The sequence below is a fragment of the Lichenostomus cassidix genome, chromosome 2 (genome assembly GCF_008360975.1).
Source record: "Lichenostomus cassidix isolate B80296 chromosome 2, HeHo_3.0, whole genome shotgun sequence".
In the NCBI taxonomy this organism is placed as follows: Eukaryota; Metazoa; Chordata; class Aves; order Passeriformes; family Meliphagidae; genus Lichenostomus; species Lichenostomus cassidix.
Window position 1 is genome coordinate 151,849,344 of NC_139482.1, and position 24,287 is coordinate 151,873,630.

Genomic DNA, 24,287 nt, shown 5'->3' on the forward strand with positions numbered 1-24,287 from the left:
TGGGCTGGCTGGGGAGAGAAACGACCTCCCTGTGTACCACCACCGCTAAGGGGAACCCGCAGCCCAGTACCTCCTCTGCCTTCTGCTGCAGCAGCGCCGCCTCCTGCTTCAGCTTCTCCTTCTCCTTCTCCAGGTCAGCGATGGCTTTCCGCAGTTTTTCTGCGTCCTCATCGCTCTGGTGCCTCTGGATCTCCAGGGTGTGCACCATCGTCATCTTCTCCTGTGTGGCCAGCTCAGTCTCGTGCAGCCTCTCACTGATCTCCTCAGCCTGCTTCTTGAACCGCTTGGCTTCCTCCTCAGCCTTGGCCTGGGCCATGCTCATCTCCGCCACTTGCAGCTTGAGGCGCTCAGCCTCAGCTGTGATGTCCAGCTGCCGCCGGCGCTCGGCCTCCAGCGTCTTCTGGAAGCCCTCGGTCTCCTCAGCCAGGCGCTGCTGCATCTGCTCCTTGTCCTCCTGCAGCTTCTTGGCATGTTCCTGCGCCAGGTCCTTCTGCTTCTGCAGCATCTCAGCCTCGGCCCGCAGCCGCGTGGCCTCCTGCACCGCCTGCATCTTCTCCTTCAGCATCTTCTCTGCCAGCGCCCGCTGCTGTGCCAGGTCGTCCTCAGCCAGCTGACGCATGCGGGCGGCCTCCTGAGCCTCCACGCTCAGCCGGGCCACCTCCTCTGCCACCTGCTTCATCTTCTCTGCCTCCTCTGCCAGGAACTTCTGCGTGTTGTCCTTGTCCTTGAGGATCAGCGCCTTGTTCTCCTCCTCTATGCGGCTCTTCAGCTTGGCCAGCTCCTCCATCTGCACCCGGACCTTGAATAGCTCCTCCTCCACCTGAGCCTTCTGCCGGACAGCATCTGTCACCTCCTCCTTCAGCCGCTGCAGCTCCTCATCCAGGATGCCCTTCTGGTGGTCTGTCTCATCCAGCTGCAACTTCACCTTGGTCAGCTCCTGCTCCACCTGCGCCTTCTGCCGCAGTGTCTGCTCAGCAAACTTCTTGTGTTTCTCCATCTCAGCATCGGCCAGCTGCTTCTGCCGCAGGGCTGCCTGCTCCGCCTGTGCCCGCTTTGCTGCCTCCAGCTCAGCCTCCTTCCGCAGCTTCTCCGCGTCCGCCTGTGCCTGAGCCTTGGCCTGCGCCTCCTCCTCTGCCTGCTGCTTCAGCCGCTCGGCCTCCTCCACACGCTGCCGGGACAGGCTGGCATCCTGCTCGGCCTTGCTACGGGCAAACTCAGCCTCCTCAGCCGCCCGCCGAGCTCGCTCGGCCTCCTCACGCAGACGGTCCAGGAGGCTCTGCTCCTGCTGGCGCGTCTGCAGCAGCTCCTGCTCCTTCTGCTGCACAGCAGCCAGGTGCGCCTTCTCCTCCGCCGCGATCCGCTTCTGTGCTGCCTCCCGAGCCAGCTGGATCTGCCGCTCCGACTCCTTCTCCGCCAGCTCCTTCTGCCGCCGCGCCTCCTCCACCATGGCCCGCAGACGCTCCACCTCCTCCAGGGCCAGCCGCCGTTGCCGCCCGGCCTCCTCCTCAGCAGCCAGGATGGCTTGCACCTTCTCCTCGGCCTCACGCCGCCGGCCCTCCTCCTCCAGAGCCAGTGCCCGCTGCCGCTCAGCCTCCTGCTCCGCCTGCTCCCGGCTGCGCTGCACCTCCTCTGCCTCCCCACGGATGCGGTTTAGCTCCCTCTCCAGCTCGCTCTTGCCAGCCGAGGCCCTCTCGAAGCTGGCCTTGAGGGCACGGATCTCCTCCTCCACCTGTCGCCGCTGCCGCAGCGTATCTTCTACAAGCCCCTTCTGCCGCTCCAGCTCGCTCTCCGATGAGCGCTTCAGCAGGGCGATCTTCTCCTCGATGTCCTGCTTGTGCTGGGCCGCCTGCTCCTCCAGTAGCTTGCGCTGGTAGGCCTCGTCCTCCGCCAGCCGCCGCAGCCGCTCGTTCTCCGCCTCCTTCTCCTTCAGCGCAATCTCTGCCTCCGCCTTCAGCCGCGAGGCCTCATTGATGGCCGCCAACTTCTCCTTCAGGATGCGCTCAGCCTCGGCCCGTTGCCTGCTGGCCTCCTCCTCTGCCAGCTGCCGCTGACGTTTGGCCTCCTCGGAGAGGGCACGCAGGCGGGCGGCCTCCTCAGCCAGCTCCCGCAGCTTGTTGGCCTCTGCCTCCAGCCGCTGCTTGGACTTCTCACTGCTGGAGCGCGATTCCTCCTCTGTCTTGGCCTTGCTCTCCAGCAGGACCTCCATCTCTGCCCGCAGCTTGGCCAGCTCTTCTTCCAGCTCTTTCCTCCTCTGGATGGCCTCGTTTACCTCCCTCTTCAACCGCGAGAGCTCTTCCTCCAGGAGCAGGCGCTGCTGCTCCCCATTCTCCATCTCTGCCTTCAGCCGGATCAGCTCCTGCTCCGCCGCCAGCCTCTGCTGGGCTGTGCCCTCTGCCAGCTCCCGCTGCTTTTCCAGCTCTTCCTCCGCCAGCTCTTTCTGGCGCAGGGCTGCTTCCTCCGCCTTGGCGCGCTTGCGGGCCTCGCGCTCCGCATCTTCCTTCTGCTTCTCGGCCTCCTCCTGCGCCAGTGACTTCTTGTGGGCCACCTCTTCGGCCTGCAGCCGCAGGCGCAGTGCCTCGTTGGCCTTCTGCCGCCAGCGCTCCAACTCCTTTTCAGCCTCCTCCCGCAACTGCTCAGCCTCCAGCTGCTGCTTCTTCAGCCGCTCAGCCTCCTCCTGCAGTTGGGCCACCACGTCGTGCTCCTGCTGTAGCGACAGCTCTAGCTGTGCTGTCTTCTCGGCAAAAGAGAGCCGCTTGCTCTGCAGCTCGGCCTCGGCGCTGCGCTGGGCCACCTCCTGGGCCACCTGGATCTGCCGCTCCTTCTCGGCCTCTGCCTGCCGCATGCGCCGCTCAGCCTCCTCCGCCTGCAGCCGCAGCTGCTCCAGGTCTGCCACTGCCTTCTGTTTCTCCCGCGCCGCTTCACGCTCAGCCTGCACCTTGCGCTTCAGCTCCTCCTCCGCCTCCCGCTTCTTCTGGCTCTCCTCCTTCACCTGGCGGCGCAGGCGCTCAGCCTCCTCCTGCGCCTGCCGCTTCTGCCTCTCGGCTTCCTCGGCACGCGCCCGCAGATCCTGCAGCTCCGTCTCTGCGCTCTCCCGCTGCTTCTCGGTGCTCTCCAGCTGCAGGCGGATGAGGCGGATCTCCTCCTCCACCTTCTTGCGGTTGTACTCGGCCTCCTCGATCATCTTCATCTTGGACTTGATCTGGTGGTCTGAGTTCTGCCGCAGCTGCATCAGCTCCTGCTGGATGTTCTGCTTCTGCTGCTCGGCGTCCACAGCCACCACCTCCCGCCGGGTGACCTCCTCCTGCATGCGGAGCTGCAGCTCCCGCGCCTCTGCCTCTGCCTGTGCCTTGGCTTTGGCGTGGGCCTCGGCCAGCTGCCGCTGCTTCTCCAGCTGCGCCTCCACCTCCGCCAGCCGCTTCCTCTCCTCCTCCTTCAGCTTCTCGGCGGTTTTCTGGAGGGGAAAGAGGGTGCAGGGGACAAAGAAGGGAGAGAGAGACAAATCACAAGGGATGCGATCGCGCCGTGGCATCAGTGCTGGCCCAGCCACGCACTGCCGAGACAGCGGAGGGGTGGCGGATGCGCGTGGAAAGGCTTCGGCTCCTGGGCCACCGCGCGAGCCAGTGGCGGTGACACCAGCTTCCAGAAGACGTATGGCAGGACAGGGGATACATGACAGCACAGGCAGACAGGCAACAGGAGCCAGACAGCAGTGCAGGAAGCCACGTTCCAGAGAGAAGGGACAGAGAGCGAGCGGAGCCCAAGGGATGAAGACGATGCGAGCAGCGTGCACACCACCACCACGGCTCCCCATGCGAGGCGGCCGGAACAGACAGCCCCTGCCGTGGGGAAAGGAGAGAGACGGCCGGAGCACCAGGAGCAGAACAGAGAGGAGTGGTGCGAGGGCGGTGTCAGCAGAGCCTTCGCTGCTGGGAAAGCCTCAACAGAAGAGAGCAGTTCAGCTGGTTCAAACCCCTCCCAGCCCTCTCCAGGCAACTTGGAGCAGGGTCTGCCAAAGGGCTGACACGGCTGGCGCCTGGCTCGGGGCCGTGCCGCAGCGCGCACACCGCATGCACCATGAGCGAGGCAGCCGCACGCTCCACAGGGCCTGGGCACAGGCAGCGCATGCAGGGGAGGCAGACCCGACACCAGACCCCTGGTCCTGGAGCAGCACAGAGGTAGAGAAGGGTGAGGAGGAGAGGGTGAGCCATGGGGGAGGCGGAGGGTGCCGCGGGGAGAGGGCATGCGCAGAGTGAGTACCTGGTGCAGGGCTGCCAGAGTCATCCTGGTTTTTTACCCTCCATTAGATCCCCACCAACACAAATATTCCCCAAGAAAAAGCACTGGCAAAGCAGCTCCAAGGGCAGAAACCAAGAGTTAGAGAGGTCACCCCGCGCCAGACCCCGCGGGCCAGCGCCCAGCACAGCAGCATGCACAGGCAGGTGCTGACTGCACTACGTGTATCTGGGAAGTGCCTCCTACCACCAGTCACACCAGAGCCCCCAGTGCCCAGAGCCAGCTCGACTCAGAGACCCACTGCACCCGGAGCCAGCAGCCTTGCTCCCAGGAGCCCAGCAGGGAGCAGGAGATACAGGCTGTGGGCCAGTATTAGTGATAGGGTTAGAGTCACGGCCATGGGCCAGTGTTAGTGACGGGGCTGGAGCCACGGCCATGGGTCACCGTTAGTGATGGGGCCAGGGTTGAAGTCACAGCCATGGGGCAGTGTTAGCGATGGGGCCAGAGTCACAGCCATGGGCTGGCATTAGTGGTGGGGCCAGAGTCATGGCCGTGAGTGACCATCAGTGATAAGGCCACAGTCATGGCTGTGGGCTGTCGTTAGTGATGGGGCTGGAGACATGGCCATGGGCTGGCGTTAGTGGTGGGGCTGGAGACCCCATGAAATGCATTCCTTTTGGTTATACAGCCGGCTGTGCTGCCCTGCACCACTCCCTACCTCCTCCTCCTCCAGCCGCCGCAACGTCTCAGTGATGAACTTGATGTACTGGGTGGTGAGTGTGGTCAGCTCGCTGTACTGCGTCCGCAGATCCACGTACTGTGGAAAAAGTGGGTCAGCAGGAGAAGGGGGAGAATGCCCGCAGCCTGCCGGCCCCCCAGCAATGATGGGGCTGGATGGAGGCAAGGCCACGCACCACATCCCCAAGCCCACTCCTTCACTGAGCAGCCATGCCCCAGGAGCTGTTGGATGCCCCAAGCCAGTGGCAGCGAAAAATCCCCCTCACCTCCTGGATGATGCTGTCAGATGCCGACTGCACTTTGGGCTTCTTGGCTGGTGATGCCATGGGCTCCACCTGTGCCTTGAAGCTCACCAGCTGCAGCTCGTAGTCCTGATGAGGAGAGAGTGATCAGAACTCTGCCATGCCCTGCCAGCCCCCTGGCCACAGTGCTGTGACCCCAGTCCCCCCGCAGGGCACCATGCTGCTCCCCCAGTCCCTCCACCAGCCCCCCAGGAAGTGGGCGCACCTTGATGGCATCAATGTACTGCTTGGCATAGCGCTGGCACTCCTCCACCTTCTCCTTGTGCTGCTCACACTCCTCCAGCAGTTTCTGGGGAGACATGTTGGGGTGAGTCCAGGCACCCCACAGCCACCCAAGAACACAGCTCACCCCACAACAGCCAGAGATGGCCAAGAGCACCACTTGCTCTGCCACAGCTGGGAATGGCCAGGAGCACGCCTCACCCTCTTGTAGCCAAAAATGTTCAGGAGCAACCCCCATCCCACTGGGGATGGCTGAGAGCACCCTGCATGTGGCCAAGGGTGGTCCCCCATCCTGCTGTGGCCACCCAAGAGCAACGTTCAACCTGCCATGGGTGGAGATGGCACTCCCCTCACTCTGCCACAGAGACAGATGGGCAGGGGCACCCTGCGCTCTGCTGGGGATGGCCAGGAGCAACCCTTGCACCACTGGGGATGGATAGGGAACAACCCCTTGTCCTGCTGGGGATGGCCAGGAGTACCCCTTGCCCCATTGGGGATGGCTGGGAGCACCCCTTGTCCTTCTGGGGATAGCCAGGAGCACTCCTTGCACCACTGGGGATGGCTGGGCACAACCCCTCGCCCTGCTGGGGATGGCCAGGAGCACCCCTTGCCCCTCTGGGGAGGGCCGGAAGCACCCCTTGCCCTGCTGGGGATAGCCAGGAGCACCCCTTGCCCCATTGGGGATGGCTGGAAGCACCCCTTGCCCCATTGGGGATGGCTGGGCACAACTCCTCGCCCTGCTGGGGATAGCCAGAAGCACCCCTTGCCCCTCTGGGGATGGCCAGGAGCACCTCTTGTCCTGCTGTGGATGACCAGGAGTACTCCATGCCCTGCTGGGGATGGCCAGGAACACCCCTCACCCCACAGCTGGCAGTACCTTCTCCTGCAGCAGCTGCTCGCGCACAGTCTGGCTGTCAGTGATGGGCACAGCCTGGATGGCCTCCTGGCGCTGCCGGGCGTCATGGATCCACTCGCGCAGCGCATCGCAGCTCTGCCGGTAGTAGCGCAGCTGGCGGCCCAGCTGGTCCAGCTCGCGCTGGCGCAGGTCAGCCTGGCCCAGCACAGCCTGCCAGCGCTCCAGCAGCTGCTGCACTCTCTCCCGGTACCGCTCCAGGTCCACGTCCCGCTCGCTGTGGCCACGGACCATCCGCTCGTTGACATCCTTGGCCTTGTTGAGGTCAGTCTCCAGCGTGCTGAAGAAGGGCTGGTGCCCCTCGGCCTGTGCCCGCAGCCGCTGTGGCAGACAGGTAGTGGTCAGCACTGGCCATGGTGTCCCCCACCACACCCTGCCTCCCCTCTGCACCCCCTCGTACCTTCAGCTCGGCCTTGCTGGCCTCCAGCTCAGCCAGATCAGCCGGCACTGCCTGCACGTCCTTCAGCTGCTCCTCATACTTGCGGAGCAGCTCTTCAGCCCCCTGTGTGCTCCGGATCACCAGCCCGATGGTCTTCAGCCTGTGGCAGAAGGATGGAATCAGCCAGAAGTGGGATGGGAGAGGGACAGCCTCAGCTGGGAGTGGGATGGGAATGGGATGGGAGCAGGATGGATTAGCCAGGATCAGGATGGGAGTGGGACAGCTCAGCCAGAGCAGCACCACAGAGCCAGAAGGCAAGGAAACAGGAAAAAGAAATAAAAGGGAAAAGAGGAACAAAGGGAGAAGGGAAGGGGAAGGGGAACGGGAAGGGAAGGGAAGACTGGCTTTCCCCAGAGAAGTTGCCAGGGCTCACTCACTTCTCCAGGTAGATGCTGGAGAGGCTGTACACCTGCTCCATCTTCCGCAAGGTGACCTCCAGCTCGGAACGCAGGACGGGAGCTGAGCCCGCCTGCTCCGGCTGTGCCAGCACCTGCTCCGTCTTCTCGCTGACCTTGGCCAGGTTCTTCTGGATGCCCTCCAGCTCCAGGTGGGTTTGCTGCAGGGAAGGAGTCCCTCAGTCCTTGCTGGCTGCAGGTCAGGGCCAACCTCCAACTGAATGCTCCCCCAGCCCCCTTGGACCCGAGGAGGATTGGAGCAGGGGAATGGTCTGCAGCCCATCAGTGCAGGTGGACAGGGAAGGTTTAGGAGGAATATCGGGAAAATTCCTCCTGGAAAGTGCTGTCCTGCCCAGGGCAGGGGTGGAGTGCCATCCCTGGGGAGATTTAACAGCCCTGTGGATGTGGCACTTGGGGACATGGTCAGAGGTGGCCTTGGCAGTGCTGGGGGACATGGTGGACTCAGTGGGCTCTGAGGGCTTTTCCAACCCAAACCATTCCCCCAGGCGTTGAGGTCCCCATTTGCGTGCACCACACATGTCACACGTGTGTCACACGCATGTCACACACCTGCTGCTCAGCCTGGCGCTGGGCACACTCGCGCAAGGGGTCAGCCTCGAGGGGCAGGCGCAGGCGGTGCACAGTGCGGCTCTCACAGTTCTCCAGCTGCAGCCGGATGTCCTTCAGCTGCGAGATGTAGCTCTTGCACAGGGACTCGTCCTGCTCTCCTGCGGGGACAGGGGGATGGCTCAGTGCCTTGGGACACCACGGGGACACCACAGGAACCCGCAGTGACAGCAGGATGGCTCAGCACCCTGGGGACACCCTGGAGACCCACAGTAGGGAGAGGGGACACAGGGATGGGTCAACACCCTGGGGACACCCCGAGGAGCCAAGGTGGGGAGGGGGAATACTGGGACAGCTCAGCACCAGGGACACCACGGGGTCTTGCATGGACAGCTCCCAGTTCCTCCCATGGCCAAGAGCTGGTTTCTCCCAAGGAGCTCCTCTCAGAGCTCTAAGGCCAGGAGGTCTCCAGGTGTGGAAGTCCCAGGCCCTTTGTGGCAGGCAGAAACCTCACACATTGATCTCTACCATTGATTCTTTTAGGAATGGCCAGGAATGGATTTCTTTCACCGACAGTTGACATTTAAATATGTGCTGGGCAAAAATGTGCAAGGAAAATCTGACTTTGCACTTTTGTTGTTTGCAAGCCTGGATATTCACTCGGTGCAGCATTCACCTCCTATCCCTCCTTTCAGCTCAGCACCTGGGAACACCCTGGGGACACTGCGGGGACACCCACCTTTCAGAGAGGGCAGACATGGGACACCCACCTTTCTCCTGGCTACGCAGCAGCAGCTCATATTTGTGAGTACAGGCATTGTAGTCACGCTCCACCTGCAGCCGGTCGTCGGGCTGGAAGCTCTGGGCATCCTGGCTGTCCCTCAGGAACTCCTGGTAGTGATTCTCCAGGCTGCGCAGGACCTGCCGCACCTCCTCAGCCGGCAGCGTGCGGAACTGGGGAGACAACTCCATGTCAGCCCATGTTGGGACCCCTGGGACCTCTCTGCCACACCAGGACCCCCGTGCCACACCGGGACCCCCAGGGGACTCACCGTGATGTGTGTCCAGGACTGGATCTGCTGGATGTCCCTGATCAGGTACTGCCAGGCGCGGAGGCTGCGCAGGTCCTGGTGGAGTTGCTGCCACAGAACCAGCAGCTGCTGGTGGGTTGTCTCCAGCCTGTGGGGATATGGTGTCAGAGCAGGGACACTGGGGAGCCCAGAGAGGGGCGCAGGGTCACTGTCCCCACCTGTGCACAGCATCCAGAGCCTCCTTGTTGGGAGGTGGCAGGAGGAAGCAGACGGAGGGGACGACAGCCTCGGTGCCACCGGCGCTCACCACCCGCCACTGCTGCGGCTGCGCGTGGTTCACCAGGGCGCAGGTGTCGTTCTTGTGCACTGTCACCTGTGGGGCAGGGGGTCAGGGCACTTTTGCACACTGCATTTTAGCTATTCGTAGTTTTCCCATTTTGGGCAATATAAAATTTGTTTAGATATTCGTAGTTTTCCTATATTGTGTAGTATAGAAGTTGTTTAGCTCCTTGTTCTGTTATCTCTTGTGTCTAATAAACAGTAATCCATTTTATATTAGACCTAATCTGCCGTCATTAAAAGGACTTGCAAACAAGACTGCGTTTAGGGGGTGCTGGTGACAACTGCCAGTTGTCACAGGCCTAGGCCATCAGCAAAAATCTGTCAACCCTCTGTCTCATTCATAACAGGGGCGGGGGTCCCTGTGCCCCCCCCATATTCCCCAATGTCCCCCCATATTCCCCTATGGGGCTGGTGTGGTCTCATACTGGGTGGGGAGTCCCTTGTGTCCCCCCTGTGTCCCCCCCCATATTCCCCCATATCCCCCTATGAGGCTGATGGGGTAGGGAGCCCCTTGTGTCCCCCCCGTGTCCCCCCAGGGGACTGGGGCAGCATCAGACTGAGGTGCTGGACCCACCACGTGTCCCCACATTGCCCCATATCCCCTCATGCCCGCCCCACACCAACCCCAATCCAACCCTCGCTTCCCCCCACACCTCCATTTGCTTGTAGTCGCAGACGGCCTGGATAGGGGGGCGACCCTGCAGGGGGGTTGAGGGGCTGCGTGGTTTCAGCTGCACGATGGTCCTGGCACGGCGGGAGAGACCCCCCAGCTGCGCCCCCAACTCCGCCAGCTGCTCCTTCTGCTCCTGTGGGGGCAGGTTTGGGGCACCTCAGGATTTGGGGTGTCCCACGGTGTTGAGGGGCATCAGGATTTTAGGGAGATTCCAGGTGTTTTGAGGGAGCTCAGAAATATCAAGGTTTTGGAGCTCTTGGGATTTTGAGGGGGGTTCCAGGAGTTTGGGGAGGGGTCAGAAATGTGAGGCAGGGGGGTCAGCCCGGTCTGTTACAGCAGTGGACATGTTGGGGTCACCCCAGGGGCTGCAGTGGGGGTGGCACCCCAACACCTCAGGGACTGCTGTGGGACTCTCATTTTGGGTGTCATCCTGGGGGCTGCAGGGGGCGTTGCCTCAGAGTTGCCATAGGACCAGAGGTCACTCTGCAGGTGGGGTCACCTTGGGGTTGGGGTCACCCTTGAGGTGTCACCCTGAGGATCTTGGTGGGTCCACTTGGGCAGTTCCCTCCCATTTGCCCTCGCTGCAAGGTCATGCAGCAGGGTCACCCTGGTGATCTTCGGTCACCCTGGGGAAAACCCCCTGGGGTCTGGGGGTCACTGTGGGGGTCTCCCCAGGGTCTGGGGGTCTCCCTGGGGGTCTTGAGGTTGCACTCACTGCAAGGTCCTGCAGCAGATCCTCGAGGCGCGTGGCCGTGGTGCCGCGGTCGCAGCTGAACTTGCGCCGCATCGCCTCCTCCGTCTTCCGCAGCAGCTCCTCAGCCTCCCGCACCTCGGAGAAGAACTGGGGGGGCCGGGGGTCAGCAGTGGGGTCATTCCCTCCCTCCCTCCCACCTCCCAGCCCTTCCCTGGCACTTCCCATACCTGGAAATAGTTGGTGTTCTCCTTCAGGTGGGTCTCGATGCAGCAGCAGAGCTGGAGCATCCAGCTCCACTGGGTCTGCAGTGCTGCCAGGAACGCCTGGGGGGAACGGGGGGGACAGCAGGGATGGCACTGATGGCACCTGAACCGGTACAGGTGGCACCTCACCCGTACCTGCACCCCACCTGTACCTGCACCCACGTCTGTACCTGTACAAGCACCCACACCAGTGACCCCCAGTAGTGCCCACTACACCCCACACCAGTGACCCCCAGTGCACACTTCATTCCCCACCCGTGACCTCTAGTGCCCACTTCATTCCCCATCAATGACCCCCAGTGCCCACTTCACACCGGTGACCCTTAGTGCCCACTGCACCCCACACTGCTGACCACCAGTGACCACTGCACTCCACACCAGAGACCCCCAGTGCCCACTTAATACCAGTGATCCCCCAGTGCCCATTGCACTCCACACCAGTGACCCCCAGTAGTGACCACTGCACCCCAAACTGCTGACCCCCAGTGCCCACGGCACCCCACACCGGTGACCGCCAGTGCCCACTTCATACCAGTAACCCCCAGTGCCCACTGCACCCCACACCGCTGACCCCCAGTGCCTTCTTCACCCCACACCAGTGACCCCCAATAGTGCCCACTGCACCCCACACTGCTGACCCCCAGTGCCCAGACCCTCCTGAACTCCCTCCCCAACCCACCTGGGCCCCGAGGTGCCCCCAGATTCTCCCAGCCCCTTCAGGACCCCCAAGACCACTGAGACCCCCAGGCTCCCTCCAGATCCCCCAGTCCCTGCAGCCCCCCAGCCCCACATGGACCCCCAGCATCTGTGCCCCAGGTTGCTCCTCACAGAACAGCCACTCCCCAAAAGCCCCCCATGCCCCCCACCCTCACCCTCCCCACAGCCCCGTGCCCACCTCCCACCCCCCGGGATGTTCCTCACCCAGCAGCCCCCCCAAATCTCCCCTCCCCATTGTTCCCCCATGCTCCCCACCTCCAGTGTCTGCGCCCCGGGGTGCTCCTCACGCAGCAGCTGCTCCCCCGAGGTCCGAAGTTCCTGGATGCGCCGCTCCCGCAGCTCCAGCTCCCGCATCAGCGCCTGGGGCAGGGGCAGGGCTCACACACGTGTGCAACAGGCATATGTGTGTGTGTGTCTGTGTCTGTGTAGGGATGGCACACGTGTGTGTGTCTGTGTCTGTGAAGGGATGGCACACGTGTGTGTCTGTGTCTGTGAAGGGATGGCACACATGTGTGTGTCTGTGTCCATATCTGTGCAGGGAGGACACACGTGTGTGTATCTGTGTCTGTGCCTGGGGACGGCACACGTGTGTGTGCGTGTGTCTATGTCTGGGGATGGCACACATGTGTGTCTGTGCAGGGATGGCACATGTGTGTGTCTGTGCAGGGATGGCACACGTATGTGTCTGTGCAAGGATGGCACACGTGTGTGTGTGTGTCTAGGGATGGCACACGTGTGTCTGTGCAGGAATGGCACACACGTATGTGTCTGTGTCCACATCTGGGGATGGCACACGTGTCTGTGTAGGGATGGCACACATGCGTGTGTCTGGGGATGGCACACGTGTGTGTCTGTGTCTGTGAGGGGATGGCACACGTGTGTGTCCATGCAGGGATGGCACATGTGTATGTGTCTGTGTCTGGGGATGGCACACGTGTGTGTGTGTCTGTGTCCATGTCTGTGCAGGGACAGCACACATGTCCGTCTGTGTCCATGTATGGGGATGGCACACGTGTTGTGTCTGTGCAGGTATGGAACATGTGTGTGTGCATCTGCATCCATGTGTGTGCAGGAATGGCACACACGTGTGTGTCTGTGTCCATGTCTGGGGATGGGACATGTGTGTGTCTGCGTAGGGATGGCACATGTGTGTGTGTCTGTGTCCATGTCTGGGGACGGCACACGTGTGTCTGTGTAGGGATGGCACACATGTGTGTGTCTGTGTCTGGGGATGGCACACATGCATGTGTGTGTGTGTAGGGATGGCATACGTGAGTGTGTCTGTGTCCATGTCTGTGCAGGGATGTCACACGTGTGTGTATGTGCAGGGATGGCACACATGTGTCTGTGTCCATGTCTGCAGGAATGGCACATGTGTACGTGTCTGTGCAGGGATGGCACACATGTGCATCTGTGTTTGGGGATAGCACACATGTGTCTGTGTGTATGTCTGTGTCTAGGGACGGCACACGTGTGTTTCTGTGCAGGGATGGAACATGTGTGTCTGTGTGTATCTGTGTCTGGGGATGGCACACGTGTGTTTGTGCCGGGATGGCACATGTGTGTATATGTCTGGGGATGGCATGCATGTGTGTATCTGTGTCTGTGTCTGTGTCTGAGCATGGCACACGTGTGTCTGTGCAAGCATGGCACGTGTGTGTGTCAGTGTCCACATCTGTGCAGGGATGGCACACGTGTGTGTGTGTATGTGCCCACAGGTGTTCTCCACGTGTGTCTGCCCACATGCATGTCCATATCATATCCATGCCCATCCCTGTGTCCATGTCCATACCAATGCCCATGCCCATGCCCATCCCTGTGTCCATGCCCATGCCCATATGTCACCCGCCATGCCCATACCGAGTAACTCTCCTTCTTGGCAGCCATGGCGGGGTTGTTGTGGCTCCAGTCGAAGGCCACCTCCTCCTCCTCGCGCTCGCTCAGCCACAGCAGCTCTTTGGTGGCGGCGCTGACAAAGCCATGGAGACTCTCCAGGTGCCGCAGCCGCGACTTGGAGGAGTTCTGGGGAGGGACAAACGGGTTTGCAGCTGTGTCCTTGTCCTTCACGGCCATCATACCCTCAACCCCACAGGGCTGTCCCCTCACACCCTCTGTCCCCCTCATCCTCCTCCCCACACCCCCCTGGCATGACCCCCCGACCACCATTGTCCCGCCTCCTGTCACACTGTCCTCCAGCAGGTCTCACCCATGTCACAGCCCCCACGCCAGGTCTCCTCCATCTCACACCCCACCAGCAGTGCCCCCTCACGTCCTACACCCCCTCCCCATCAGGTCTCTCCCCCACGACCCCCCAAGCCCCACATCCCCAGTAGATCCCCCCATGTTTGCCCCACATTGCCCCTCACCAGCAGCTTGGCGTATTGCAGCTCCAGCTTGCCCAGGCACTCCCGGTATGCTCCGCGGGGTCCGGGGGACAATTGGGTCTGGGGGGAGACGCACCATCAGTCCCAGGGCTCCCCCCGGGGACAGCAGCACCCCAGCTGCCCCCTGCCCTCCTCAAGCGGAGGGACAGTGGTGACTTGTGTGGGGAGAGCAGTGGAGGGGCCAGACCAGGACTCTCGGGGCACAGTGCCCCCCAACCTCCCAGGGACACCGGGGGGCTCCAGAGCAAGGACACAGCTGGGGACAGAGGTCTTTAGGGGCTGGGATGGGCTTCTCGCCCCAAATCCCCCACCCCCACCAGCCTGGGCACAGCCCTGGCACCTCAAGGACCCCCAGGAGCAGAGGTGAGTGAGCCTTGGGGACCCCCTGGAGCAGAAAGAGGGGTGGCCATGGTGTTTCAGGGACCCCGAGGCACAGAGTGAAGGCAGCCCCATGAGAAACGCTCAGGAGCAGGGGAGAGGACAGCACCAGGGGGTCCCCTGGGAGCAGAGTGGGAACAGCCCCAGAGGACCCCCAGGGGATCCCCAGCACCCTGCAGGGTCTCACCTCATCACCCCCAGGACCAAGAGGTTCCCAGCACCCACGGGTCTCACCTCGTCACCCCCAGGACCAAGGGGTCCCCAGCACAGAGAAGTCTCACCTCACCACCCCCAGGACCAAGGGGTCCCCAGCACCCAGGGGTCTCACCTCATCAGCCCGTGCCCGCTCCACCTTGGCACGGAACTCCTCGATGGCGCTGTGCAGCCCGCGGTGGGCACCCAGGTGGGTCTCCACGGTGGGCAGGTCCGCTCCCCACTCGGCCGTGGCCACTCGCCGCTGGTTCTCCTCCACCCAGGCCAGCAGCTCCTGCAGGTACCTCAGCGGGGCCTCGTCCGGCTCCGGCCGCCGCTGGCCCGATGTCACGGACACGGCTGTCACCGCTGTCACCGGCGCCCCCGACTTGAGGCGCAGGTTGTACTCGGTGCGGATGGACACCAGGCGCTCGTGCAGGCGGTACACGCTGTGGGGAGGGGGGAGAGGGGAAGTGTCAGTGGGGGGCACAGGAGGCATGGGGGATTTTGGGATCATGAGGAGCTTTGGGATTGCAAGGGGGTAAGCCAACATGGGGAGTTTGGGGGCATGGGGGGCTTTAGGGGACACAGGGGTCACTGGGTGGGTCTGGGGACATGGGAGGCTTTGGGGGCATGAACAGCTTTGGGGTGTACAGGGGTCCCAGGGGGTAGAGGGGACACAGAAGTCACAGGGGGCTTTTGGGTGTGCAAGGGACAGAGAGAGTTTGGGGGGCTTTGAGGGGTACAGGGGACATGGGGGACACACAAGGCATGGCAGTCACAGGAGGCTTTGAAGGGCTTTGGGGGCCACAGGGCACATGGGGGTGGTTGGGGGTGCAGGGAGCATGGGGGACATGGGGGGCACGGGCAGCATGGAGGACCAGGGGACATGGGGGACACAGGAGACATGAAGGGCTTTGGGAGGGCTTTGGGGGGCACGAGGGGCAGGAAGGACAAGGGGGACACGGGGAGTATGGATGGCTCTGGGGACACAGGGGGACAAGCCGTGGGGACTCCCCAGATTTCCCATACCGACGGTACATCTGCTCGCCCTGGGGGTGCCGCCCATCCTTGAGGCTCTGGACGTCGTTGAAGAGCACCCGGATCATGGTATCTGCTTTATCCAGGTCCCGCTCCACCTCTGCCGCCTTCTGCGGAGCTTTCCCTGCCGCCAGCAGCCGCACGTCCTGCGGGAGGAGAGACCGTAGGGTCATGGCCAGGGGCACAGCTGGTGTTGGGGTCCCAGTGGGGGTCCCACCAGGCCCCCCAATGCTCACCGTCTGCAGCAGAGCATCTGCCTGGTTCAACTGCTCCTCACAGAGCCCTGATTCCATCTGCAGCTTGGTGACCACACGCTGCAGCCGCTCGAGCCTGCGGGGACACGGAGGGGACATAGAGGGACATGATCAGCATGGATCAGGTCCTGCCCAGGGGGCACCTGTCCCAGCCGTGCACAGCTGGTCCTGTCCCGTGCTGCATTCTGTTACCTGTCCCATTCTCCACCCCATTCCCAATCCCCCCCGATCTCCATTTTGCTTCCCATCCCCATCCCACCCCTCAACCCACTTCCAATCTCAATCTCAATCTCAATCTCAATCTCAATCTCAATCTCAATCTCAATCTCAATCTCAATCTCAATCCCATTTCACTCCCCATCCTGCCCCTCATCCCATTCCCAATCCCTCCCACCCCCCTCCAAACGCCCATCCCGGTCCCCATCCCACTTCCTATCCCCACCCCATCCCACCCCCCATCCCCGCTGTCCCCGATCCTGCCCCCATCCCTCCAGCCGTGCCGTTCCGTGCCGTGCAGCGCTCGAGGCCGGCGGCCGCAGCAGCTTCTCAGCAGGATCGGTGACTCACAGCCCTGTGGTTCCCCCTCGGGGGGGCCGGGACACCCCACCCCGGCCCGGCCCCGCGGTTTGGCAGCGGGAAAGGGGTGTGGGTGCCAGCTCGGCCCTGCCCGGCCTCCCGGCCCCCCCTACTCGCCTCTCGAACTCTGCCCGCAGCAGCTTCTCCCGCTCCAGCACAGCCACGTGCAGTCGCCCCCACTCCTTCTCCACGTCCAGCGGGTGGTACCCGGGGGGCACCTTCAGCTGGCCCGACTGCACCGCGCCCTGTGCAGCCCAAATGTCACACACTGCCCGGAGGGGTGTGCCGGGGACAGCCGCGGGACCCCCAGCACCCTGGGACCCTCAGCATCCTGGAACCCCCAGCATCCTGGGACCACCATCCCCTTCGGACCCACACCACAACCCCCAAAACTCTTGACACCCTGGGACCCACAGCCCCCGGGACATTCATCCTCTTGGGAACCACCCAGAGCCCCCCGAGACCCCCAGCCCCACAGGACTATCATTCCCTTGGTACACAACCCCAGCTTCTCGAGACCCCTGGCTACCCAGAACGGCCAGGATTTCCACCCCAGGGTTTCCCCCTCAGATCCCCCACCCCTTGGGATCCCAAACACCCTCACCCCACAGGACTCCACCTCCAAGCCCCGCCCAGCCCTTGGCTTGGTACCTCCAGCGCCTGGAAGATGGCTTTGGAGCGGTTCTTGTCGGCCTCCCGAGCCGGCAGTTCCGTCTCCTTGAACTTGAGAAACTGGCGCCACAGGATCTGCCGGGAGGGTGCAGCTGAGCGGGGGACCCCCAGCAGCTGCTGCCCCCTCCCCAAGCATCCGCCCTTTTGCCCCCCTCTTCAATTTTCCGTGTGTGCAGAGCCGGCGGGAAGGAAGTGGCCGTGCAGGGCTTTGCCAGCGGTGACTCACGGCAGAGCCAGGGAGGGTGAGTCAGAGCAGTCACCCCTCATGGGACACCCGGCTGTGTTACGGCTCGGAGTCCCCAAACCCTGCAGACCCCCACATTGGCACCAGCGGGGTTTCAGTGCTACAGGCACACCCAGGTCTCCTGGTGACTGGCGGCATGGCACAGCTGGCCGTGTGCTGCCACACTGGATATGAGCCATCCATGGTGGGGCTGCTGGCCGGCTGGGACCCCTAACCGGGCATGAGCCACCCACGGTGGGGCCACCGGCCAGCTGGGACTCTGCCACACACTGGCCCAGCTACCAGTGGCTCCAGGGTTGGTCATCCCTCTGGCAGCACCGCCCCTGTCCTTGTGTCCATCCCCATGGCCGTGCCAGGATGGCAGCACCATCCCTATTCCTGTGTCCATCCCCACCCCTGTGCCAGGCCAGTAGCACCGTTCCTGTCCTCATCCCCACCTCTGTGCCGTTGGCCTCACCTCGATCTCCTCGTAGCTGGCAGGGAGGCGACGCTCCTCAAAGAGCGCCGAGTGCTGCCGGCTCCACTGCAGCAGTCCTGTCACAACCTCGTAGTATTCCTGCCAGCGCAGCTGCAGCTCCTGGGGAGGGGGACACGTGTGGGGCTGGGAGTGACTCTCAGGGGGTGGCAGCAGCGGTGACCCCCTGGACCCCCAACTCACGTTGGCCTTGACGCCGTCCTGCACCTCGGGCACGCGCGGCATGGCATCGTACAGTGAGGATACGTAGGTGATGATAGATTTCTCATCTGGCTGTGCCACATCCACATCTGTGGGGAGGGAGGGGGTTAGGTGGGGACACCCGGTGGTGGGGAGGGATGGGGCTCTGCAATGGAACCCCCCGGTTAACCCCAGGCCGTACCTTCGGGGTCCAGCAGCCGCGTCACCCCCAGATCCCGCTCAGCGATGGTGAACGCCTGGTCCAGGTTCTCCAGGTTGCTCTGGCGGTACACTCGGCCCATGTCGATCAGCATTGGCCTGTGAGTGGGGGGTCAGCAGGTATCAGCGGGGCTCTGGGGACCCCCAAAACCCAGAAGAGGGCAGGTCCCCCCCTTCCTGTGGCTGCCAGGGCTGCTTCCTCTGCCTGTACTCCTGCCTGGCCACCCCACATACCCACACCAGGGCCACCAGTGGCCGGGGTGACCCTCACAGCCAGCATAAGGACACAAGGAGCTGGGGACACCCACAGTCCCCAGTGGGAATCCTGGCACAGTCAGCGCCCCCATGCCCTATAACTTGGGCACCCCAACCCTGCATGGGTCTGACACCCCTGCGGGGCTGACAGCTTTGCACCTCCTTGGTGCTCCCTGGTTGGGCCAAGCTCAGTATGGCAGTGCAGAGCACGGCACGGCTGCGACGTGGCACACTGCACGTGACTCCCCCCACCTGGCAAAGCCCTGCACATATTTTCTCTCCCCAAAAGCACGCAGCAGTCCCGGCAGGACCGGCGGGGACCTGCCTGCCAGCGCCCCAGCACGCCACGGTGGGCACGGTGCTGCCGGCACAGGCCGATGGGCTGGGACTCGTCAGGAGCACGCGCTCGCATCGCCCCGAGCGGCATCGGCACGGCAGCCCCGGCGAGCACACGCCTGCCCGTGGCTCACAGGGCACCCCCGTGGCACCCACCTGTGCCGGTGGATGATGGCATTGAAGAGGCGCCCGTCCCGCCAGCTGGTGGTGAAGTTGTCACAGCGGAGGCCCTGGTAATCCTCCACCATCCGCTGTGACCACAGCAGCAGCTTCTCCTTGGCTGTCATGTCCTCCGACTGCCCCGTCACCTGGATGTCTGAGATCTGCCAGGACACAGCTGTCACTCTGGGAACTGGCACATGCACCGGCACAGGGACACTCTCTACATGGCAGCCGGCAGTGACACCGCTCCTGCCCCACTGGGGACCAGACCGGCCCGAGGAGACCCCCAGCACCCCAGAATCCTGACCCCTCAGCACCATTCTCCCCATCCCCATCCTGCAGAGCTCACCTGGAAATGGAGGATGATGGTCCAGATGAGCCCCAGCGTCAGCTTGGGGTTGCCGTCGGCGATGTCATCGTTCCGGATGTTCACCAGCTTCACCTGCAGCACGGGACACACACGGATCAGGGATGGGGGAGTGTGACACAGCCCCGGGGGTTATGGACACGCCGGGGATCCCACCCCATTCTCACCTGCCGATGCTTCAGGTAGTTGAGGGCAATCTGGACATTCTGCAGCTTATGGAAGCGCATCCTACCCTTTTCCCGGGGCTGGGAGAGAGAGGGGCAGTGAGTGTGGCCACACTGGACACAGCCTTGCTCTGTCCGGCGACCGCAGCCCCATGGCTGTGACGCAATGTCACCCCTCCGGTCCCCCTCACGGTCATGGCCCTGCCACGATGGCACCACGCTGTCCTGTCACCCCAACCCCTCCCCACCATCTGGCCCCTCCCAGCGCCGCACATGCCGATGGCACCCGCCCTCGCACTTTGCCCCCGCAGGGGTGGGGACGCTCCCCATGCTCCCCCCGCGAATCACCGGCACAGGCTGTTCCGACGCCGCACCCGGCGGCGCCGGGACCATCCCGACGGAAGCCGAGTGCCTGAAATGTTGGCACAGCAGCCACTGCCCAGGCAGGACCGGTGCTGGCCTCAGTGACAATCAACCATGGTCCTGGCAGCACTGCATCTCCGGCCATCATCGTCCCTCACCATCAGCTCCCCAGCTGTCCCTTCAGCAGGACGAGGAACTGCCAAGCTGGGTGAGCCCCCCCAGACTTGTGGGTCCCATTTGGGGTCCCCTAAGTCCTGCCCAGACAGGCCCCCGACACGTTCTGCCCCATGGCAATGCCGACATTGCACCAGCTGAGCCCAGCTTTGGCTGCTGGGAGAGCTGGAGAGACCATGAACCCCCTGGTGCCACTCAGCAGTGGACCAGAGTCCCTCCTATCCCACAAAAGAGGGCCACCAGGGACCCGCAGCCACTCAGGGCCAGGACCAGCCCTTGTGTGAGAGCCGGGCAGTTGGTGCCACCGTGCCACCCCCCTTCCCAGCCACACTGCAGAGTCAGCAGCATGTCCTGATGGTGCCAGGAGCCACAGTCCAGCTCCAGCCTGACAACGCCCAGCATGGTGGGGTCGCTCCCAGTGATGCTGCTTGTAGAAGATGACCTCTCTTGCTGCTGCCACTGAGGTCTGGCCCAGGGAAACCCAACCCCCGCGGCATCAGGGGGCACCAGGACAGGCACAGCATGCAGCCAGAGCACCGGGATGGTACTGGGGCAGGCATGGCACGCGGCCGGACCACTGGGACATGGCACACGACATGCAGAGTCCTGGGACATGCTCGGCACCGCTCCGTGCCACTGTCGCCGCGCCGGTCGCCATGCGGGGCCATGCCTAGAGCTGACGGCAGAACCACTCACCAACCGCAAGGTCCGGAGGACGTCGCGCTCCCGGGGCTGCCCCGGCCGAGCCGAGCCGAGCGGAGAGGAGCAGAGAGAGGAAGGAGAAGGAGGAGGCAAAGGCGGCGGTGGGCCGGGGGCCGGGGGCCGGCGCCGGGAAGCAGAGAGGGCACCAAAGCAAAGAGAGGTTAGAGGCGGGGGCGGGGGGCGCGGGCACTCGGGGGTCACCGGGACAGACCGACGGCCAAGCGGGAAGAGAGGGAACAGAGGCAGGCAGCGAGGGTGAGGAGGAGGATGAGGACGGCCGGAGGAGGGGTGCCGGCACACGGCGCGGAGTTGGGGACAGTGCGGGGCAGGGTGGCGTGGCACCTACCAGCGTGTCACCCGACAGCACCTCCAGCAGCGAGATGAGGTTGTGCCCGTCCCGCAGGTCCTCGTATAGGTCGTTGACATGGCGCTGCGCCTGTAGGGACAGTGACAGTGTCGGGGGGCGCCAGGGGCAGCTGGGCATCCCCCACCCTTGCCAGCCAGCACCGAGGTGGGCACCCGGTGACCCCCCAGAGCAGCGGGTGCTCACACACAGCCCCGAGTGCAGCTCGTGTCCCCAGTGCCACGTCCCCCCCAAACACACACAGCAGCTCCCCCCGTGCCAGGATGGATCCAGCATCACTCTGGCATCATTCTGGCATGCGTGATGCCCACCCAGTGCCCACCATGCTGGGTCGGACCCACCGCCCACCATTAAGGGGTCAAACCCACTGCCCACCACAGTGGCAGCCCCAGGGGTCCATTCCCAATGCGGGGAAAGGAGGGTGTGCAAAGAGGAAGAGCGTGGTGGGACAGAGAGAGAGAGAGAGGAAGGACCTACCTCTGCTCGCCAGTGCTGCGCGGGGCAGAGAGAAGAGAGCAGTTAGGAGAGAGCAGAGAGGGGACCCAGGATGGGCAGAGCGTGGTGGCACCACGGTGGCACTGCGGGGTCAGGGACACGTGGAAACACGTTGGTGTGGGGGCTGGGGGATGTCCCTGTGTGTACCAGGTGCCAAGGTGGGGCTCTGCCTGTGACAACGGGCGATGGCACGCTGGCAGGGAATGGGGACTGGCAGGAGTGGGATGGGACTGAGGGTGTCAAAGCACAGGACACGTCCCTGTGTCCCAGGGGCACTGCTCCTGCCTGGCATACATGGGAGGGCAGCAAGGGGGAAAATCCCGCCTGCAAGGGCAGACTGCCACCATGGAGGCACCTGAGAGGCCTCAACCTCAACCTGTGTGCCACAGGTGTGGCACAGGAGCACCAGCACTGGCACCAGGGACCTTCCACTGCCGCATCCTTGGCTGTCTCAGCACACTGTCAGGCTGTGGCTCAGGGTGCTTCGGGGCCTGGGGCCAGGGACTGCTGGGACAGCGGTGCCCGCTGGCCTGGCAGTGCCCATACCTTGATAAGGTGCTTGTTGACCCATTTGGTGAAGGTTTTCTTCTGGACACGATCTCGCTCATCTGCAAGAGAGGAGAGGGACAGGTGAGCCGGTGGCAGCAGGGTCACGGCATGGCAAAAACCAGTCCCCGCCGGTGGCACCGCAGGGCATGGCTGGCGCAGGAAACGATGAGCCAACTGCTCTGGGGAACCACGGTGAGTCACGGGGTGTGGGGAAAGGAAACTGCTAACGGGGATCGGCCCCAGCGTGCCAACACCATGCCAGCACCCACCAGCACCTCAGCGCACTGAGATTAAATCAGTTGGCCAGAGCGTGGTGCTAATAACGCCAAGGTTGCAGGTTCAACCCTGGTGTGGACAAATTAGCAGCTGGAATTGGTGATCCTTGTGGAATCCCTTTCAAGTCAGAATATTCTGTGGCTGCTCGGAGCAGGAGGTGCCCACCCAACCCTGAGCCCCCTGGCACCACGGCAAGGAGCCCCAGCATTGCCCTGGGCTCAGCGGGCACTGACTGAGCGAGATGGGTATGGTACAGAGACAAGGCCATGGGGTGTTTGTCCCAGCACAACCCTGGCCCCACGGGCACGGCCCTGGTGGGACATGTCTGGGATCAAGATGAACCCACGCACCGTCTGCACTGCCAGAACTGTGGGACACCCCCAGGACACCCCAAACCCTGGGATGCCCCAATTCCCGGGACACCCTTCTCCGTGGGCACAGGGCCAACAGGGCTGCAGTGACTCATGGCACTCCCTGTCCGCTGCCCTGTCATTAGGGGATGGGATGGGAATGGTGACGCATTGGGACGGGCACCCGGGATCCCACAGGACCCAACCCCACCAGCACCCACTACCACCACCCTGCGCCCCACTGACCCCCCCCCAGCGCCCTGCGCCCCACTGCCAGCACCCTTTCTCCCGGGTCCCCAGTGTCACCGCCAGCGCCAGACCCAGCCCGATGCCCAGGAGGGCTCCGAGGCCAGAACTGCCACCCCATACACATGGGGCGATGCCACCGGTGCTGCGGCTGCCACAACACCCCCCTGCCCTCGCCGTGGCGAGCCGAGTGCCGCATGCTGGGTCTTGCCCTGCCGGAGCTTGCCGGGATCTGCCCACGCGGCACCCAGCGCCCCACAGCCAACACCCCCCCAGCCCGGGAGAGCACCCGGGGATGCTGCACAGCCCGAATCGCCCCGCGGGCCCAAGGGCGCTCAGCAGCACAGCCAGGGCGTGCCGGGCCGGGAGTGGCCACGGTGCAAGAGGAAGGGAGGAAGGAAGGAAGGAAACGTGGGGCACACTGAGCGCCGAGCGGGGGGCACCGACACCATATCCCGGCACCCGCGCTCACAACACTGACACCCATGGGGTCACCAGAGCGGAGCCCACCCCGCGGCGGCGGCAGAATGAGAGCCGCGGCCAGGCCAGGGCGGCCGGGCAGGGCGTGGCAGGAAGCGACCGACGGGCACCGGGGATGGGGCTGGGCGGCGGCGTGGGGTCTGAGCCGCTCTGCCCCACAGCCCGCCCCGCGGACATCGCCCCAGCATGGGGGTTTGCCCCACAGCCTGGCCGCAGGCATCGCCCCGGCGCGGGGGTCACACCTACAGGCTGCCCTGGGGACACCGATCTGGGGACACCGCCCCGGCATGGAGTTCTGCCCCAGGGACACCGCTCTGCTGTGGGGGGTTGCCGCACAGCCCGCCTGGGGATTCACAGCCCCAGAGACGCGGATTCAGCATGGGGGTGTCCTCCAGGAGGGACACCGCACTGGAATGGGGGGTCTGCCCCGCAGCCTGGCCCGGGGACACCGCCCCAGGTGAGGGATGCCATGGTGGGGAGGTCCCCAATGTCCCCCGCCGCGGTACCTTTTCGGCCCTCGGCCGCCCGCAGCACGGCCAGGTACAGGTTGTCCTCAGAGCCCGTTCGGGCGGTCACCGCCGGAGCCTCCTCCGAGCTGCGCCGCGGCCGCGACATGCTGAGCCCCGACACGGCTGCTCTCCCTTCCCGCTCCGCCGCCGGTCCCGCCGCGAGTGGGGCGGCCCGGGGAGGAGACGGGGCTCCCTCCCCCCGCCCCCCGCCCCACGCCCCGACCCTGCCCACAGGAAACTCCCGAGCCCACGGCGCCGCTTTAACCCTTCCCTCCCCGCGCCGCCAGCCGGGATGGGGCACGGACACACGGACCAGCCGTGGGGCAACCCCCGGGGAGCCGACACGCCCAG

General features: G+C 64.0%; 1 protein-coding gene across 30 annotated transcripts in view; it reads right to left on the bottom strand.

The window, feature by feature from the left end:
* PLEC (plectin) overlaps window positions 1-24,287 on the bottom strand; it is an 83,977-nt gene that overhangs the window by 37,139 nt on the left and 22,551 nt on the right. For 10 of the 30 annotated variants that reach the window (XM_085053846.1, XM_085053845.1, XM_085053842.1 and 7 more), the window contains 32 exons: window positions 22,073-22,134; window positions 21,509-21,523; window positions 21,014-21,103; window positions 20,662-20,697; window positions 19,432-19,509; window positions 19,247-19,339; window positions 18,892-19,058; window positions 18,128-18,243; window positions 17,929-18,035; window positions 17,728-17,847; window positions 17,006-17,101; window positions 16,472-16,599; window positions 15,761-15,854; window positions 15,516-15,670; window positions 14,620-14,932; window positions 13,896-13,973; window positions 13,390-13,551; window positions 11,785-11,889; window positions 10,777-10,872; window positions 10,571-10,696; window positions 9,836-9,988; window positions 9,059-9,213; window positions 8,862-8,988; window positions 8,580-8,763; window positions 7,813-7,970; window positions 7,225-7,403; window positions 6,809-6,947; window positions 6,373-6,729; window positions 5,479-5,562; window positions 5,238-5,342; window positions 4,952-5,050; window positions 71-3,451 (listed from right to left, as the gene is read on the bottom strand). In XM_085053846.1, the coding sequence (XP_084909972.1) occupies window positions 71-3,451; window positions 4,952-5,050; window positions 5,238-5,342; window positions 5,479-5,562; window positions 6,373-6,729; window positions 6,809-6,947; window positions 7,225-7,403; window positions 7,813-7,970; window positions 8,580-8,763; window positions 8,862-8,988; window positions 9,059-9,213; window positions 9,836-9,988; window positions 10,571-10,696; window positions 10,777-10,872; window positions 11,785-11,889; window positions 13,390-13,551; window positions 13,896-13,973; window positions 14,620-14,932; window positions 15,516-15,670; window positions 15,761-15,854; window positions 16,472-16,599; window positions 17,006-17,101; window positions 17,728-17,847; window positions 17,929-18,035; window positions 18,128-18,243; window positions 18,892-19,058; window positions 19,247-19,339; window positions 19,432-19,509; window positions 20,662-20,697; window positions 21,014-21,103; window positions 21,509-21,523; window positions 22,073-22,134 (7,358 nt within the window). Of the gene's footprint in view, window positions 1-70; window positions 3,452-4,951; window positions 5,051-5,237; window positions 5,343-5,478; window positions 5,563-6,372; window positions 6,730-6,808; window positions 6,948-7,224; window positions 7,404-7,812; window positions 7,971-8,579; window positions 8,764-8,861; window positions 8,989-9,058; window positions 9,214-9,835; window positions 9,989-10,570; window positions 10,697-10,776; window positions 10,873-11,784; window positions 11,890-13,389; window positions 13,552-13,895; window positions 13,974-14,619; window positions 14,933-15,515; window positions 15,671-15,760; window positions 15,855-16,471; window positions 16,600-17,005; window positions 17,102-17,727; window positions 17,848-17,928; window positions 18,036-18,127; window positions 18,244-18,891; window positions 19,059-19,246; window positions 19,340-19,431; window positions 19,510-20,661; window positions 20,698-21,013; window positions 21,104-21,508; window positions 21,524-22,072; window positions 22,135-23,933; window positions 24,086-24,287 lie in introns of those variants that run through there. The other 20 variants (XM_085053843.1, XM_085053855.1, XM_085053860.1 and 17 more) reach the window with 7 other exon arrangements.